We start from the raw sequence: 17,316 nt of genomic DNA on the forward strand, positions 1-17,316 counted from the left end.
CCACACCTGTGAGGTGGGATGGATTATCTCGGCAAAGGAGAAGTGCTCACTAACACAGATTTAGACAGATTTGTGAACAATATTTGTGAGAAATGGTCTTTTGTGTATATAGAAAATGTTTTGGATCTTTGAGTTCAGCTCATGAAAAATGGGAGCAAAAACAAAAGTGTTGCGTTTATATTTTTGTTCAGTGTATTTTCTTGGAAATGGTGCTATGAACGTAATGTAATGTTAGCAGCCTGGTGTTCGCCACCTTGTGTAGCATTGTGTACACGGTGTGAAGCGAGTGTTACTCTGTATACACGGTGTGTGGCAAGTGTTACTTTGTGTACACGGTGTGTGGCGAGTGTTACTCTGTGTACACGGTGTGTGGCAAGTGTTACTTTGTGTACACGGTGTGTGGCGAGTGTTACTCTGTGTACGGTGTGTGGCGACTGACGAGTGTTACTCTGTGTACACGGTGTGTGGCGAGTGTTACTCTGTGTACACGGTGTGTGGCGAGTGTTACTCTGTGTACACGGTGTGTGGCGACTGGCGAGTGTTACTCTGTGTACATGGAAGTGCCGCCGGCTTATTAGTTGTAATAATGTATTATCCGCTGGGAGGCGACAGAAGTTACGCACTACAGCTTTAAAGTAAGGACCTTAGGAAAGCTGTTCCAAAACCTTAATTCTAGCCTGATATCACTTTTAATGTGTGTTTGGGGTAACTGTACTGTTGGAACACAGCTGCGTTCAAGACAGAACCTTCTGGCTAATGATTGTAGGTTTTCCTGAAGTGAATGTGTATACATATATATGTATATGTATATATGTATGTATATATATATACATACATATATATGTGTGTGTGTGTGTGTGTGTGTGTGTGTGTATATGTATGATAACACTGCTCAAAAAAATAAAGGGAACACACAATCATCAGTGTAACTCATCGTCAGTCAAACTCCTGGGATATCAACCTGTCCAGATACGAAGCAATACTGATTGTGAATCAATTTCACCTGCTGTTTTGCAAATTGGACAGACAACAGGTGGAAAGGAGAGGCAGTTACCAAGACAACCACTATTCAGGAATGGTTTTGCAGGTGGTGGCCACAGACCATTTTCCTCTCTGCATCCTTTCTGGTTGATTCTTGGCTAGTTTTGCATTTTTCCAGTGCCCTCACCACTAGTGGTATCATGAGGCAGTAACTGCAGCCCACAGAAGTTGCTCAGGTAATGCAGCCACTCCAGGATGGCACATCCATATGCACAGTGGCCAGAAGGTTTGTGTCTCCCAGCACAGTGTCAAGAGCATAGAGGAGATACTAGGAGACAGGCCAGTACACCAGGAGAGGTGAAGGGGCCATAGGAGGGCAACAACCCAGCAGCAGGATCGCTAACTGCTTCTTTGTGCAAAGAGGAACAGGAGAAGCACTACCAGAGCCCTCCAAAATGACCTCCAGCAGGCTACTGGTGTGCATGTTTCTGCCCAAACTGTCAGAAACAGACTACATGAGAGTGGCATGAGGGCCACAAGGGGGGCCTATGCTCACACACCAGCACCGTGCAGCCCGACTGACATTTGCAAGAGAACACCAAAACTGGCAGATTCGCCACTGGCGCCCTGTTCTCTTCACAGATGAGAGCAGGTTCACACTGAGCACATGTGATAGACATGACAGAGTCTGAAGAACATTCTGCTGCCTGCAACATTCTCCAGCATGACCAGAGGTACCCTGACTACTGTTAGGTACGGGGATGAGATCCTCAGACCCATTGTCAGACCTTACGCTGGTGCAGTGGGCCCTGGGTTCCTTCTGATTCATGACAATGCCCAGCCTCATGTGGCTGGAGTGTGTCAGCAGTTCCTGGATGACGAAGGCATTGATGCTATTGACTGGCCCGCCCGTTCCCCGAACCTGAATCCAATCAAGCACCTTTGGGACATCATGCATCGTAGCATCCACCGCCGCCACATCACACCACAGACTGTCCAGGAGCTGACTGATGCCCTAATCTAGGTCTGGGAGGAGATCCCCCAGGAGACCATCCGTCGTCTCATCAGGAGCATGCCCAGACGTTGTAGGGAATGCATACAGGCACGTGGAGGCCATACACACTACTGAGCCACATTATGAGCTGTCCTGAGGAAATTCACAGAAGTTGGATCAGCCCATGATCTGATTTTTCCACTTTGATTTTGGGTATGATTCTGAATCCAGTCCTAAATGAGTTAATGATTTTGGTTTCCATGGATTGTTCTTACATTATTTTGTTCTCAACGAATTACACTATAGCCCCTTTTCCACCAACATTTCCAGGAACTTTTATTACCAGGAATTTGTTTACCTAGGTAAAAGAATTCCTGGTAATCTGTGTGGTTAGCATTTCCAGCACACCTCAAAGTTCCAGATAATTTATTCAAATTAGCGTGATGATGTAGCTGATTCGGCGTGTGCCCTGTATTTGGCTCCGCCAGCTTGGCTGGTTACATGCTGGTGTAGAGAGTTGGGGCTGTTTGTCTCAGCCAGCAGCTAAGTTTAAAAGTATTTTAAGATAAATGTCAAACTAAGTTAGTCTACATACAGACAGCTGTCATTTCAGCTTATTAGTAACAATTCGCTATCAGCCGAACTAGCGTGCTGTCCTTGTGGAAGACATAACGTTAGTAACGGTGAATGAGAGACTGTGGATGGAGCATATTGAATATCGCTGTCTACATGTTTACATGTTCATGCTGCTGAACACATGTATTGAAAAAGTATCGGCTTCTTACTCTCTAAGGTTTAATGTCACTTACAGTAATGAGTCTAGCGGCGGTCAACTTGAGTCATTTTTGAGTTATCTTAACTTTGTTTCCACCGCGGCCACTCGGCGGCTGGTACCCATCCTTAATCAAAACACTAGCGAAGTGAAGCCTGTAGAGATGAAAAAAAAAGTTTTCAGCAGCTGCCTGTACCAGGAAGTGCGGAATGCTGCAAGTGTGTGCTCCACTGATCAATGTTCTCCGGCAAACAGCCCCGCCCCTCAAGAATTCCAGGTAATCTGAAAAGTCCTACCCCCCTACTAGGTACTTTCTCCAGGGTAAATTTTGGGGTGAGGCAAAGTTTTTTACCCAGGTAATTTTGGTGGAAACGCAAGGTGGTTTTTCAAAATTCTGGGTAATTGATAAAAGTTCCTGCGGTGGAAAAGGGGCTTATGTATCAATGAAGATTTTCATCTGGAATATTTCATTCATCGAGATCTGGGATGTGTGATTTAAGTGTTCCCTTTATTTTTTTGAGCAGTGTGTATATATATATATATATATATTTATAAATATATATATATATATATGTGTGTGTACACACATACATACACCAATCAGCCAAAACATTATAACCACTGACAGGTGAAGTGAATAACATTGATCATCTTGTCACAATGCAATGTTCTGGCGGGAAATCTTAGGTGATGGTATTCACGTGAATGCCACTTAACACTCACCACCCAACCAAACAATGAAATGGCACTCTGTGCCTTGCCACAATGCAAAAACTGTTCAGGAATGGCCTGAGGAGGAACGTGACAAAAAGCTCAAGGTGACAACCTGGCCACCAAATTAGTTAGATCCCAACCCAATCGAGTATCTGGAGGATGTGCCAGTACCCCACCTTGCAACCTGCAGAACTCAAAGATGCACTGCCAATGCCCTGGTGCCAGGCACAAGAGGGCACCACCAGAGTTCCTGTGTCCATCTCTCAACAGGTCAGAGCCAAGTCCAATCCAAGGAGGCCCCATCATAGACCAGGGGTACCTCTGAAGTACCAGCATGTCCCATGAATGCTCGAACGCTCAAATTTGGATCTGGTGAAATTGGAGGTCAGACGCCGGGAGCTGGAAGGACAAGCCCCTGCACAGCATGTACCTCCGGCAGACTGAAGAAGTGGCCCACACCAAGTAGTCCTACCAGTGGCTAGAAAAGGCTGGACTGACAGCCAGCACAGAAGCACTGATCATGGCAACACAGGAACAGGCACTTAGTACAAGATCAATAGAAGCAGGGGTCTACCCCACCAGACAGGACCCCAGGTGCAGGCTTTGCAAAAATGCTCCTGAGACAGTTCATCACATAATAGCAGGGTGTAAGATGCAGGCAGAAAGAAGAGTGTACATGGAATGCCATAACCAAGTGGCTGGCATAGTGTACAGGAACATCTGCACTGAGTATGGGCTGGAAGTCCCAAGGTCACAGTGGAAGACACCTCCTAGGGTGGTTGAGAATGACCAAACTATGATGAGGGGGATTTTTTTTTTTTTTTTGGTGTGTGTGTGTGTGTGTGTGTGTGTGTGTGTGTGTTGTATATATAAATTACTATATTACTATATACTACTATATTATTACTATAATTTATTACCCATTCCTGTGCATGAATATAATGGTGACATACTCTGACTACTGACCTGGATGGAGGGAGTAACAGGTGACCTTGGTTCCCTGCAGTCTTTTGGCCAGCTCATGTGTGAAGAGGACGTTGCACAGCTTGCTATCGGAGTAGACCTTAAAGACCTCCATGAATGAGGTCCCCAGTCCCAGAGCTTTGTTGGTGTTCAGGCAGTCAAAATCAATTTTTCCAAAGCAATGTGCCACGGATGACACGTTGACCACCCTGCTCGGTTCACACTCCTTCAGACGATCCAGTAACAGGTTGGTTAACAGGAAATGACCAATGTGATTGACACCAAACATCATCCCCAGTCCGTCCTCAGTTCGACCCTGTAGGTAAATACCTGAAACAAAAGCAATGAGAAAGCTTAATCCTGTTTCCAGACATGGTACCATCAAAACAAGCAAGCCTTTAAACTATCTAATATCTGTGGAAGAGTATGATGATTCCTTGAATATAAAGACATGCTAAAGTCAAAAGAAAAGTCAACATTGATTGCTTGATTCTAGAGAACTTGCATGTCTTACATATCTTTATCTATGTTATGTACTTTTTGAGCTGACTCTGACCCATTTCTGTCCGGAAGGGTAGACAAGATGTCAACTACAAACACCAAAGTGCATTTTGGTAAGACACAGACAGCTAAAAAAAATGGTCAGTTTGTGTAACGGTGGGGTAAAGTTAGAGCAGAGCATGGTAGTATTCCTCGGATCAACGCAGCAACTTGAATGAATTAATTTCAGATTTCAGATTAAAATTTAAACCATTCAGCAAGTGCTTAACTGACTGCACTGACTGACTGAATGTATTGTGAACATGCTAGAACTTCAATCAAATTTCTTAAAAAACTTGAACTACCACCTCGTAGCTGTATGCCTCCACGCAGCAGTTTCTCTTACTGGTTCTCTTTAAGTTTCTCTTACAGTGCTTCACAAATATTTTCCCCTGGCTGCACAGAAGATCTATACAATTAGCACTGTTTCAGATGGAAACCAGGATTAGTGTCACCAGTTCATTATCTGACCAAATGTCTCCCCTTCTGTTCCTGAGATAGGACGTTGAGTAATGGCCAAAACAGTGTTTTGGTTGACATTTTGGATATAAAAATCACCAGCTCAGTGGCCTAGTGGTAGAGTGTCCGCCCTGAGACTGGGAGGTCGTGGGTTCAATCCCCGGCCGGGTCATACCAAAGACTATAAAAATGGGACCCATTGCCTCCCTGCTCGGCACTCAGCATCAGGGGTTGGAATTGGGGCGTTAGATCACCACATGATTCCCGAGTGCGGCACCGCTGCTGCTCACCGCTCCCTCAGGGGATGGGTCAAATGCGGAGAACAAATTCCATACACTCAGGTGTATGACAATCAGTGGAACTTTAATCTTTAATCACTCCATTACATCCTACCAGACATTTGTGTTAAGTTTTGTCATAATTAGCATATGACTGCTTGAGTTATGGCCAAAAACATATTTTGTGACATTACACTAGCTTTGACCTTTGACCTTCAACCATCGAATTCCAATCAGTTTATTGTTCAGCCCAAGTCAATGTGTGTGCCAAATTTTGAAGAAATTCACTGAAGGTATTTTTGAGATATCACTTTCACGAGAATGAGACGGTTTCAAAGTCTCAGTGACCTTTGAGCTTTGACCACCATAATCTAATCAGTTCATTGTTGAGTCCAAGTGAATGTTTCTGCCAAATCTGAAGAAAAAAAAATCCCTCAAGGTGTTCTTGAGATATGACGTTCAGAAGACTGAGACAGACAAGGTCAAAGTAACCTAGATCTTTGATCTATGACAACCAAATTCTAATCAATTCATTGTTAAGTCCAAGGGGATGTTTGTGCCAAATTTGAAGAAATCCCCTCAAGGCGGTCTTGAGACATTGAGTTCACAAGAATGGGACAGAGGGATGGCTACAGCTAACCCCCCCCCCCCCCCCCAAAATAACACATAACACTGTTTTTTCTCATTTGTGATACGTCTCTGTGCTCGCTGTACAGCTTGATTAATTTTCTAATTTCAGTGTCGGTAAAATTTTCATTGATCCTTCAGGTTTTCTTCAAATCTTAAACTGTAAATAAACTGTCAACACAGATGAGAGGGGCTGTCAACTGTCAATTGTCATCTGTCAAGCACACGGGGTGATTCAGCGGCGCGTCATTTAACGTCACCGCGCTCCTCTAGGCAGGCCGCGTGGGGCATTCCGGGGGCATTCACATGGACGCGCACAGCTAAAACCAGCGTAGCTAAGACCAGGCGTAAGCCCTGTTGGTGCAACCGGCGTAAGTCCACTCCTTAAGACTGGTCTTAACAAAGACCGTCTTAGGAGTTACGACCAGGTGTAGTAAAGACCAGTTGGTGCAACCGGCCCCAGATGTTCAAAAGATGCAGTCTCAGTCATAAGTTTAGTCCATTCCGAAATTCTTGGCCTACGTGGGCTCTTCCAATTGCACAAGATTAATCTTGCTGCCACGAGGGAGCCTGCTAGTATCAGTTCGAAATGTGCTTTAGTGACACCTTGTGGTGCTAGCTCTCTACTCCCAAGAAGGTAAAGCTCAGGAGATTCTGGCAAATGCTTCCCTACAAATTCTCCAAGCTTCTTCAGTACCTCTTTCCAAAAAGGGAGAACAGAGGGACATTCCCATATAGCATGCAAGAACGTACCCTCTGCCCTCTGACATTTCCAGCATTTTCGATCTTTTGATAGTCCCATTCTGTGGAGTTTAAGAGTAGTATAATAGTATCTATGCACAATTTTGTAATGGCTAAATTTGCTTCTAACATCCCTTGTAGCCCTACCAACTTTGGATATTATATCCTGCCATAACTTCTCTCCAATATCCCTTCCCAGGTCCCTTTGTCAGATCAGCCTAAGGTTCTCACAGCTCACACTCTGAATGTCAATGATATGTTGATAGAATATTGAAGCACTGTGCATTTGTTCCTCCAAACCCTGATTACACTTCAACATACTCCTTATACTGCTTCGTAGTTGAAAATATTTAAAAGATCTCCTTTCCCATCCAGCCCAAATTCATCAATCAGTTCCTGATATATCTTGAATGTTGTATCCTTATATAGATCACTTATGGTGCATATGTTGTTTATTTGCCAATTATCCCAAAAAACTGGTCGTTTCCCTATGTGGACTTGTGGGTTACTCCACACAGAAGAATAGGCCTGTTTATATTGAGATCTACCAAGTATTCTATGTGTTTTAGCCCATACCCAATTGGAATGAGTCAAGATGGGATTTTGATTCCCACCTGTCTGCCTCTTTTGTGAAAGCGCTTGTATAGGTGTAAACGGGGCCATTAGCGATTGCTCAATTTGTATTCACCCAACCTCTGAATCACACCCTACCCAGTGCCTAGCTAATTTGGCCAACTCAAAAGCCAATTTATATGTCTCCACATTTGGCAGAGCTAATCCCCCCCACTCCCTGAGGGAGTACATTTTCCTGATGTTAATCCTAGGCCTTTTTCCATTCCATAAAAAATCTTTTACTATTTGATTATATTGTTTAAATATCCTGTCTGGTATTATTAGTGGCAGCATCATTGAAATATAGTTAAATTGTGGAGCAGTTGTAATTTTTATAGTATTTATTTTCCCCCAAAGAGAGAGGTTTATCACTTTCCACTTATCCAAGTTATTCTAATCTTATGAAGAACTGTTGCCATATTCAATTCGAGGATACACTCAAGGTCTGCACTTAAACTTACACCTAGGTAGTTCATGCCTTCTGGGATCCATTTAAATTGAAAAGAGGAAACTGCTGATGATAGGCATGTTCTAGATACGGGCATCGCCTCTGATTTATGCCAGTTAATTTTGTACCCAGAGATCTCTGAAAACTCCTCAATCTTATCTAAAACCAGTGGAATCCAATTAACAGGATCAGAAACCAGGAGCAAGATATCGTCTGTGTACAAAAACAATTTGTTTTCACAACTACCGCCCCAAACACTTTAACTACCCGTTTCCGCTCTTATGCCAGTGGCTCTAAAAACAAAATGAAGAGCAGTGGGCTCAGGGGGGTCTCCTTGTTTCGAGCCCCTTGTTAAATTGAAGAAGGGAGACGTTAGGCCATTAGTTAAGACAGAGGGTTTTGGGGTTGAATAAATACATTCAACCATTTTATGAATCCATCACCAAAACCAAAACTTTTCAATGCATGTACCATGAAGCCCCACTCCGCATCAAGGGAGAAGACAGCTACAGGTGTATCGTTTTCACGACTGGACCAAAAAAGGTGCAACAAGCGTCTAATATTATCGGATGATGATCATCCCCTAACAAAGCCGACCTGGTCTGTATGTATCAAATGTGCTATCACCTTTTCCAGCCTTGTTGCCAGGACTTTTGTTAGTATCTTACCATCAACATTTATCAAATTTATCGGACGGAAGCTACCTGGATCTGTGGGGTCTTTATTCTTTTTAATAATTAATGAAATTAAAGCCTCATTAAAAGTGTCTGGCAATTTTCCTGATAAAAATGCTTCTGTGTATACATCAGTCAGTATGGGTGCTAGTATATTAATACATTTTTTATAATATTCTACAGGAAACCCGTCCAATCCCGGTGATTTCCCTACTTTTTATGCCAATATTGCAGCCCTAACTTCCTGTTCTGTAATTGCTTCATTTAGTCATTTTTCCTGACCTTCAGACAATTTAGGGAGATTAGTCTTTGAAAAAAACTCATCGATTTTGACTGGTGATGGATTCATTTCTGATGAGTAAAGCCCAACGTAGAAATCATGGAATACTTTGTTTATTTCTTTAGTAGTGGTTACTATCTTGCCGTTTTTATTTTGTACCGCTGATATTACAGAATTAGCTTCTTTTTGCTGTAATTGTCTAGCCAGAAGTTTACCAGCTTTCTCCCCGCTTTCGTAAAAATTACTATTCAGCCTAAACAATGCATATTCAACTTTTTTGTTATATAAATCATTTAATTGAAATTTCAGTTCACAAACCTCCTTTAGGAGAGTTTCAGTGTGATTTCCCACCAATTCCTTTTCCTTTTCTTTAAGGTGGGCTTCCAATTTCAAAAGANCTTTAGGAGAGTTTCAGTGTGATTTCCCACCAATTCCTTTTCCTTTTCTTTAAGGTGGGCTTCCAATTTCAAAAGATTCTCCCTATGTTCCCTTTTCTTTTTGCTGGAGCATGCTATTATTTTCCCTCTAATATAGGCTTTAGAGGCCTCCCACACTGTGCCCACCTTCTCTACCGACCCAGTATTTATTTCAAAAAAACTCTTAAGATCATCCTCTATTGAATTGGCACATACTTGATCCTGTAATAGGGATACATTTAATCTCCACCTGCTTTTCTTCACTTCATCTGTCCCAATCGTCATACATAGATGCACAGCCGCATGGTCCGATATTGCAATAGGACCAATTGTACATTCAATTACACAATCAGTAAGAGCTCTGGATATTAAAAAATAATCGATTCTTGAATATGACTTGCGATTATGTGAGTAAAAAGTAAATTCCTTTCCCCTGGGATTAGCCAGCCTCCAGCTATCGACAAGGCCCAAATCTTTCATCATCAAATGTATGGCTTTCCTGTCTCTAGGCACATTAGTAGAATGTGTAGTTTTATCCAAAATCCCAACTTGTACCTGATTGTAATCACCCGCAGTTACACAAAGGCCTCCTTCTATTTCCCCCAGCATTTTATTTACCCTGTGGTAAAACTCTGATTCTTCCTTATTAGGAGCGTAAATATTACACAGATTGATCTTAACCCCATTTATCATATTATTCTACCTTCATCATCTTTATGTTGTTTTAGCAAGACAAAATTCAATTTTTTATGCACCAGTATCGCAACTCCTGATTTTTTGCTAGAGTAGGAGCTAGAAAAGATTTGGCCCACCCAGTCTCTTTTGAATTTAATTATTTCTGAGTCAACCAAATGAGTCTCCTGAATAAAAGCAATATCAGCTTGCTGGGATTTGAGATATGTTAAACATTTTCTCTTCTTTACAGGGTTCTGAGATCCATTTATGTTCCAGCTGATAAACCTTACAAAATTAACCATTATCAAATGCTCTTAGCACTTTAGGATTTGAGAAAACCAAATACAGGATAAACATAGGTAAAAATGTCCACATTATACTTGAGTGCTGTCTGACTGTCAAACAAAAAAATAAGAAAGGAAAACACATTACTTGTGCTGAGCTCCCTGCACAACCTTTAATTTCCATCTAAATTTAAAACAAAAACAAAACAAAAACGTGAGTCGCAGAGGAAATTGGCCAGCCCATAAAAACCCCCCAAATCCCCCTTCTTACTTATCTCATTGCCAATTTAACTTATTCACACCTGAAATATGGCTCTGCTTTATCTATAAAGTAAAAAAAAATAATATATAATTGGCAACTATCTGAAGAGCATTTTTCCAGCCAGTATTAATAACAGCAGAGCCCAACCAGTCATATAGATCAACTTAAATAATTAACCAACATTATCTGGTGTGATAAAGTCACAGTAAACTGTCGTATGAATCAAAACTCACCAAAAACTAAATCGTCCATGCCCTTTGTGGGTTAACTCCACACGAAGAAAAACAATAGGAAAAGTAGAGAGGGAAAAGTGTCAGGAGTTACCATAGCTTCATTCTGGTGTTTTTAACAGGATATCAGTCCCGTCGCGCAGATTGTTTGTCAATTTTTTCTAAGACTCCAGCATGCTTGTATTATCGGTTTCCGTGGAACTCGTGGTGTCGGTGCCGGTAGTATTAATCTTCTAAAGAAACTCCATTGCTTTACTGTGATCGTTGAACTTCATCCGTTCACCTCTCCAGGTGAAGCGCAGCTCCACTGGGTACGCCAGAGTGAAAGCTTTCTTTTTTCCGCCAGTTCCTTTGTCATGTCCGGGAAGAATGACAGTCTGCAGCCTCCCCACCACACCTTTTCTCCCTTTCTGTATTTTTCCCTCGATGCTGCTAATACTCTTTCCCATTCCAAGTAACTCAGAAAGCAGATTATGATAGGCCTGGGTGGTTTATCATCTCTGGGTATTTCTGCAGCAGTAGGATGTACCCGCTGTAGTTGTGATGGATCCACCTGTAGCCTATATCCAGCGCCTCGGAGATGATCTTCCGCACACAATCTGCTGGGTTGCGGCCCTCTATTCTCTCCTTCAGGCCGATCAACCTCAAGTTCTGGAGTCTATCACGGTTGGTAACATCCACAACAGCCGCTTTGAGCTCCTTACATGCTTTAGCGTTGTGCTGGGCTGTCACGCGGAGGTCAGCGTTGTCGTCCTCTAGCTCTGAGATCCAGCTTTCGGCTTCCTCAAGTCTCTTAATAACGTCGTCCACGTCTGTTCAGAGCTCGGCGTTGTTAACCTTTATCTGATTTATATCCGTCTGTAGAACCTGCAGCAGTTTGCTGACCAGGCCCATTTCTTCCATAGCGTTATCCAACGCCGTTTGCATAGCAGATAAAATGCCAGCCTTGTTTTTACCACTAGAGTCCGACTCGCCCTCCATCGTGTCAGTAGCGTTAGCTTGTAGCATTTCCTTCTTGGCCTTTCGCTTCGTCATATATTGCTTCCCACTCATAAAAGTTACTGAATGTAGGATCAAATATGGTTCACATAAGCAGTCCACAACCCCCCGTCACAGCTTTGGCAATGATACCGGTCTTAAACTTAGAGAATTTCGAGATAGTTTGGGTAGTTTACCGGGAGCTCCTGTCTAGGCGGCCATGCGCTTGACGATCACACCGAACCCGCGAATGATCATTTCTCATTAGGAAAAATAGAATTATCTTTCTGCATTACACTTTGAAGTTGTTGTTGAAATAATACTTACAATATAATAATAATACTAATTCGAAATACTTAAAACTTCTAAGACAGGTAAGGACCCAACCCACTTAATACAGGTTTCTGATTGTGTGCACTCAGGTTTATGACATTAAGCTGCGATGAACAATCTAACCTGCATTGTTGATGAGGATGTCCAGTCTGGGTTCAGATTTCAGGAAGTTTTCGGCAAAGCTGCGGACAGACTTGAGACTCCCCAAATCCAACTGCATGAACACCACCTGATTACTCCCACTCTCCTGTGGGAGATATTGAGGGGCATTTCCAGCACATGAGAAAATAAATATAAAACAAACAGACACCGAAATTTTAGGATTCGCTTGTTTAATATTGATGTCAGCTTGCTGTGTGGCAACATGGCTAATGACAGCATCCTCACAGAATCATTAGAAGCAACTATAAGCTTCTGTGTGGGTAAGCTCATCAGCAAGGCATCTCAGACAGAGAACCTTAATTTGGAAGAAGAAAAAGAACATGGTAGAGCTTTACTCACCCTCTTGATGTCCTCAAGAGCAGCCTCTCCCCTTTGCTTACTCCGACAGGCCAGGATAACTCTAGCTCCTCTTTTTGCCAGATCTATGGCTGTAGTCTTCCCAATGCCTGTATTGCTGCCTGCAAATGAAAAGTGAAAAACATGGATGAAACATGTTTTACTTACAAGTCCAACATACAGTATGTGGAATATACAGAATATACATTAATACATATATATATATATATATATATATATATATATATATACATATATATATATATATATATATATATATATACATACATATATATACATATATACACATATATACATACACACACACACACATATATATATATATATATATAAACCTGGTGCAAGAATGACAGTCATTTTTTTCCATGATAGAAGTTATAGTTACTTCTATGTTACTATAGATGTTACTATAGCTTCACTTATCCATAGCTCATGACCATAGGTAGGGGTTGGAATGTAGATGGGCCAGTAAATCGAAAGCTTTGCCTTCTGGCTCAGCTCGCTCTTCACCACGACAGTCTGCGGAGTGCCTGCATCACTGCAGATGACAAACCGCTGATCCATCTCACGCTCCATTCTACCCTCACTGGTGAACAAGACCCTGAAATGTCTGTAATCTGTAATGAAGATTTAATGTGCATATAGTTATAAAACAGGGGTGAAACTACAGGAATATATGTTACAAAATGACTGACATGTCTTCCACATAAAGGTTAATGTATAACAAAGCAGGGTGAGTGCCATGAACATGTTTATCTTTATTTTCATAGATTTCACAAAATTTTCCCATTTATGATTAAATCAAATGTAGCAACATTAAAGGAAACTGTGGTGGCCAAAGCCACACAAAGTAAAAGCATAAGTGTTACCGTGCTGGTGAGAGGTTTCTTCCTGGGAAGACAAAAGGCTTGGCCAAGGGCAGGCAGCTCCTAAATACTGTGCCCACTTCATCAGACCATACCATCTAGTGTTTGTATTGATTTTGGCATTTTTGGGTAAGTAAAACCTTATTTTTCCAACCAAATCTCATTGCCTCACTGCTTGGTCCCTGACAACTGGTGGCAGTGGTGGGATCATCCAGTGGAGGGAACAGGATTTTTTTCTCTCTTTCTTGCCCTCCTCTTTAGTTTTTAATTTTTCTTTTTACCTATTTGACCAAAACCATCCAGCAGATTTGTGAAATGATCATATTAGAGCAATACCTGACAATGTTGCCCCCTGAGCTTCGGGTTTGGACCTGAGAGCATGACCCAGAGTCAGCAATGGAGGCTGCTAAGCTGGCTGATGTCTCCAACCAGCCTAACCATGGAGCTACAAGCTACAACACATGGAGAACAAGAAAGGACAACCTCAAAGCATCCCAACAGTACCAACACAGGCCAGCAACAAGTGCAGGTAAGCCTTCCATGGGGAAGAACCAGCCAGCTAGCAGACCATTGAAACATTCTTGTAAAAAGCCAGTCTGTTATCTCTGTGGAGTAGAAGGCCACACAAAGCCCATGTGCCCTAAAACTCAGCCAAGATGACACAAATGTGCTTTGTGGACTGACGGAACGCTTCAACCAGACCCTAAAGCAGCTGCTTTGGAAGTTTATCAACAACAGTGGCACGGACTGGGATCTGTGACTGCCATACCCTTTTTCGTAGGGAAGTACCCCAAGCCTCCACTGGCTTCTCTCCATTTGAACTTTTGTACGGGCATGAAGTACGAGGACCTCTTTAACTACTGAGAGAGATTTGGGAGGGAGGCAAGGGGGAGGGGGGACTCTGTTGATATTATATCCTATGTTGTTCAGATGAGAGAGCAATTGGAGAAAATGAGTCAGCTTGCCCAATCACACATGGTGGAGGCCCAGCAGCAGCAGAAATCCTGGTATGATCAGTCAGCCCGGCAAAGGTCGTTCATCCCTGGACAGTGCTCCTCCCTAGTGATGACAGCAAGCTTCTGGTAAAGTGGCAAGGGCCATTTGAGATCCTGAAGAAACTTGGGCTCACCACATTCCAGGTCTCAACCCCAGGGCAGCCATGGTCGAGTAGAGTGCTGCATATAAATCTAGGGAAGGAGTGGGTGCAGCGACCTGAGAGGAAGGACGTGATGGTAATCAGAGGTGTGCTAGAGGAGGAGGAAGTAGATGAGCAATACTTGCCTCTGGTTTGGTGCTCCAGTGGACCAAGACCTCAGCCACCTCTCGGAAGATAAGCAATTCCAGGTGAGAGAAATCTATAATTCAGAAGTATTCCAGGACAATCCTGGGAGGACAAATACTGGTGAACATGACATTGTTAAAGAAGGTTCTGCTGTGAGACGGCTGAGTTACAGGATTTCTGAACGCCTGCTATCCTCAATGAAAAAGGAGATTGACCTGCTGCTGTCCATGGGGATTTTTGAGACTTCAAAAAGCGAGGGGTGTAACCCAGTGGTCCTGTTGCCAAAGAAGGATGGCAGCATAAGATTCTGCATTGACTTCAGGTGCCTGAATTCAATTTCTCAGTTTGATTCCTATCCCACACCAAGAATTGATGACCTGCTTGAACGACAAGGAAAAGCAAAATACTTGACCACAATAGATCTCTGCAAGGGTTACTGGCAGGTTCCACTCACTGAGCGATCCAGGAAGCTTACAACCCTCAGGACGCTATGGGGTCTCTTCCAGTTCATGGTCCTGCCATTTGGTCTGCATGGGGCTCCAGCAACCTTCCAGAGGCTCATGGACCAGGTGCTGTGTGATGTCACTGACTTTGCTGCAGCATATCTGGATGACATTGTCATTTACAGTACGACCTGGGAGGAGCACTTGAAACATCTGCATGCTGTCTTGGATCATCTCTACGCTGCCGGGCCGACTGTCAACCCTTCAAAGTGTGTCTTTGCTGCCATAGAGACAGAATACCTGGGCCACGTCATCAGGAATGGGGTGATACAGCTGCAGGTCAGCAAGATCCAGGCCATCGAGTCCTGTCCTTTGCCACAAACAAGGAAGCAAATATGATCATTTCTGGGCATGGCAGGCTTCTCTCACCGCCGGGGGGGGCAAGGCCACACAAAGTAAAAGCAGAAGTGTTACCGTGCTGGTGGGAGGTCTCTTCCTGGAGAGGCAAAAGGCGTGGCCAAGGGCAGGCAGCTCCTAAATACTGTGGCCACCTCATCAGACATACTACACATACTATCTACTGCCATGTCAGAGGGGGTGATTTGTGTAGTTAGTGTTTCCTTTGTATTAGTTCTGGTTTGACATCCATTTTGTTTTCCCCTTTTGTGTTAGATGGTTTGGCCAAACCACTATATATGTCCCCTCGTGTTTCATTTGGTGCGGTCAGTTTGTTCAGTTAAGTTACCATGTTTTTTTGCTGTTATTTTGAGTATTGTTCTATTTGTTTGACTTCGTTTAGGCCAAGTTAGTAAATTATTGGTTTGTATTATTTAGAAGTAAATGTTTCTAGTTTAACTACTGCAATCTCAGAGTGAATGTCATTAGAGTAAAGTACACGAACAGCTATCCATAAAACAAAAGCAACATTAAACTTTCAATAACTTTTTCCCATTGAGGCTGCAAGCAGCATATATCAGGGTCCAAGCAGATTGCAAGCATTTGAATGCTTGTTTCTTTTTTAACCCTATGGGCCCGAACGACGCATAGTGCGTCCAAATTCACACCTGTTCTTCTCCATTGATTTTCTCCGCGACCGTGCGTCATGGCGAGAAGCCACGCATATCATGTGAAACAGAATTGTAGCTTTCCGACAAGACCAACCACTTGTCGGTAGTCCAATGTTTTCACAGCGAAAAACAATGATAAAACTACACTAAAATTATATATAACAGAGCTTTCATACAGCTTTGCACACACATTACTCTTGGATGGATTACTCGTGAATACAGGCTCGCACAGAAATGTCACGCATATCACATGAAAGCGCAGGAGCAGAGCTTTCCAATGATACCACCGCTGTCATCCCATCATGCTATAAATACAGATCAATTGTCTACAAAATAAAAAACTGACGAATTTCTTTACAATCCATTATACAGATCTTATCACTCACTTCATATAGTGAAGAATATCGTATCTTACCACGTCTTAGGCTTGCATGTGTTTCTCCCTGTCTATCCACATTTGTAGTCCGGCTTTCAAGATGCAAATATCTCCATATTGTCCAGTTGACACAAGACCAGCCACTTCACCTTTGCGCACCCAGACAACTGAGGCCTAATTATGCATGCATGACAGGGCCGTAGTCTAGGGTGACCATATTTTGATTTCCAAAAAAGAGGACACTTGGCCGGCCACGACATAGCCTACTTAAATGATAGCCTACTCACAGTTTACTCAAGGATGCCTTATAATTTTAATATATTTAAAATTTATATGTATGGATAGAAAATTCAGTTATATTACAAAATAATATCTCTCAAAGACAGAAATTCAGATAGGCCCCAATAGGGGACACATACACACACTAGAGTGTGGTGATCCGAGCCCGACGGTACCCGACGGGTCAGCCGGGTTTGGTCAGAAATGTAGCTATAAATTGTAT

At 42.7% G+C, this 17,316-nt stretch overlaps 1 protein-coding gene across 1 annotated transcript in view; it reads right to left on the reverse strand.

Moving 5' to 3' along the window:
• Positions 1–17,316, reverse strand: part of LOC126397537 (dehydrogenase/reductase SDR family member 13-like) — a 23,772-nt gene that overhangs the window by 2,704 nt on the left and 3,752 nt on the right. The window contains exons 2-4 of the mRNA XM_050056396.1: positions 12,763–12,881; positions 12,385–12,508; positions 4,428–4,754 (exon numbers count right to left, since the gene is read on the reverse strand). Of these exons, the coding sequence (XP_049912353.1) occupies positions 4,428–4,754; positions 12,385–12,508; positions 12,763–12,881 (570 nt within the window). The remainder of the gene's footprint in view (positions 1–4,427; positions 4,755–12,384; positions 12,509–12,762; positions 12,882–17,316) is intronic.

The sequence above is a fragment of the Epinephelus moara genome, chromosome 2 (genome assembly GCF_006386435.1).
Source record: "Epinephelus moara isolate mb chromosome 2, YSFRI_EMoa_1.0, whole genome shotgun sequence".
Lineage (NCBI taxonomy): Eukaryota > Metazoa > Chordata > Actinopteri > Perciformes > Serranidae > Epinephelus > Epinephelus moara.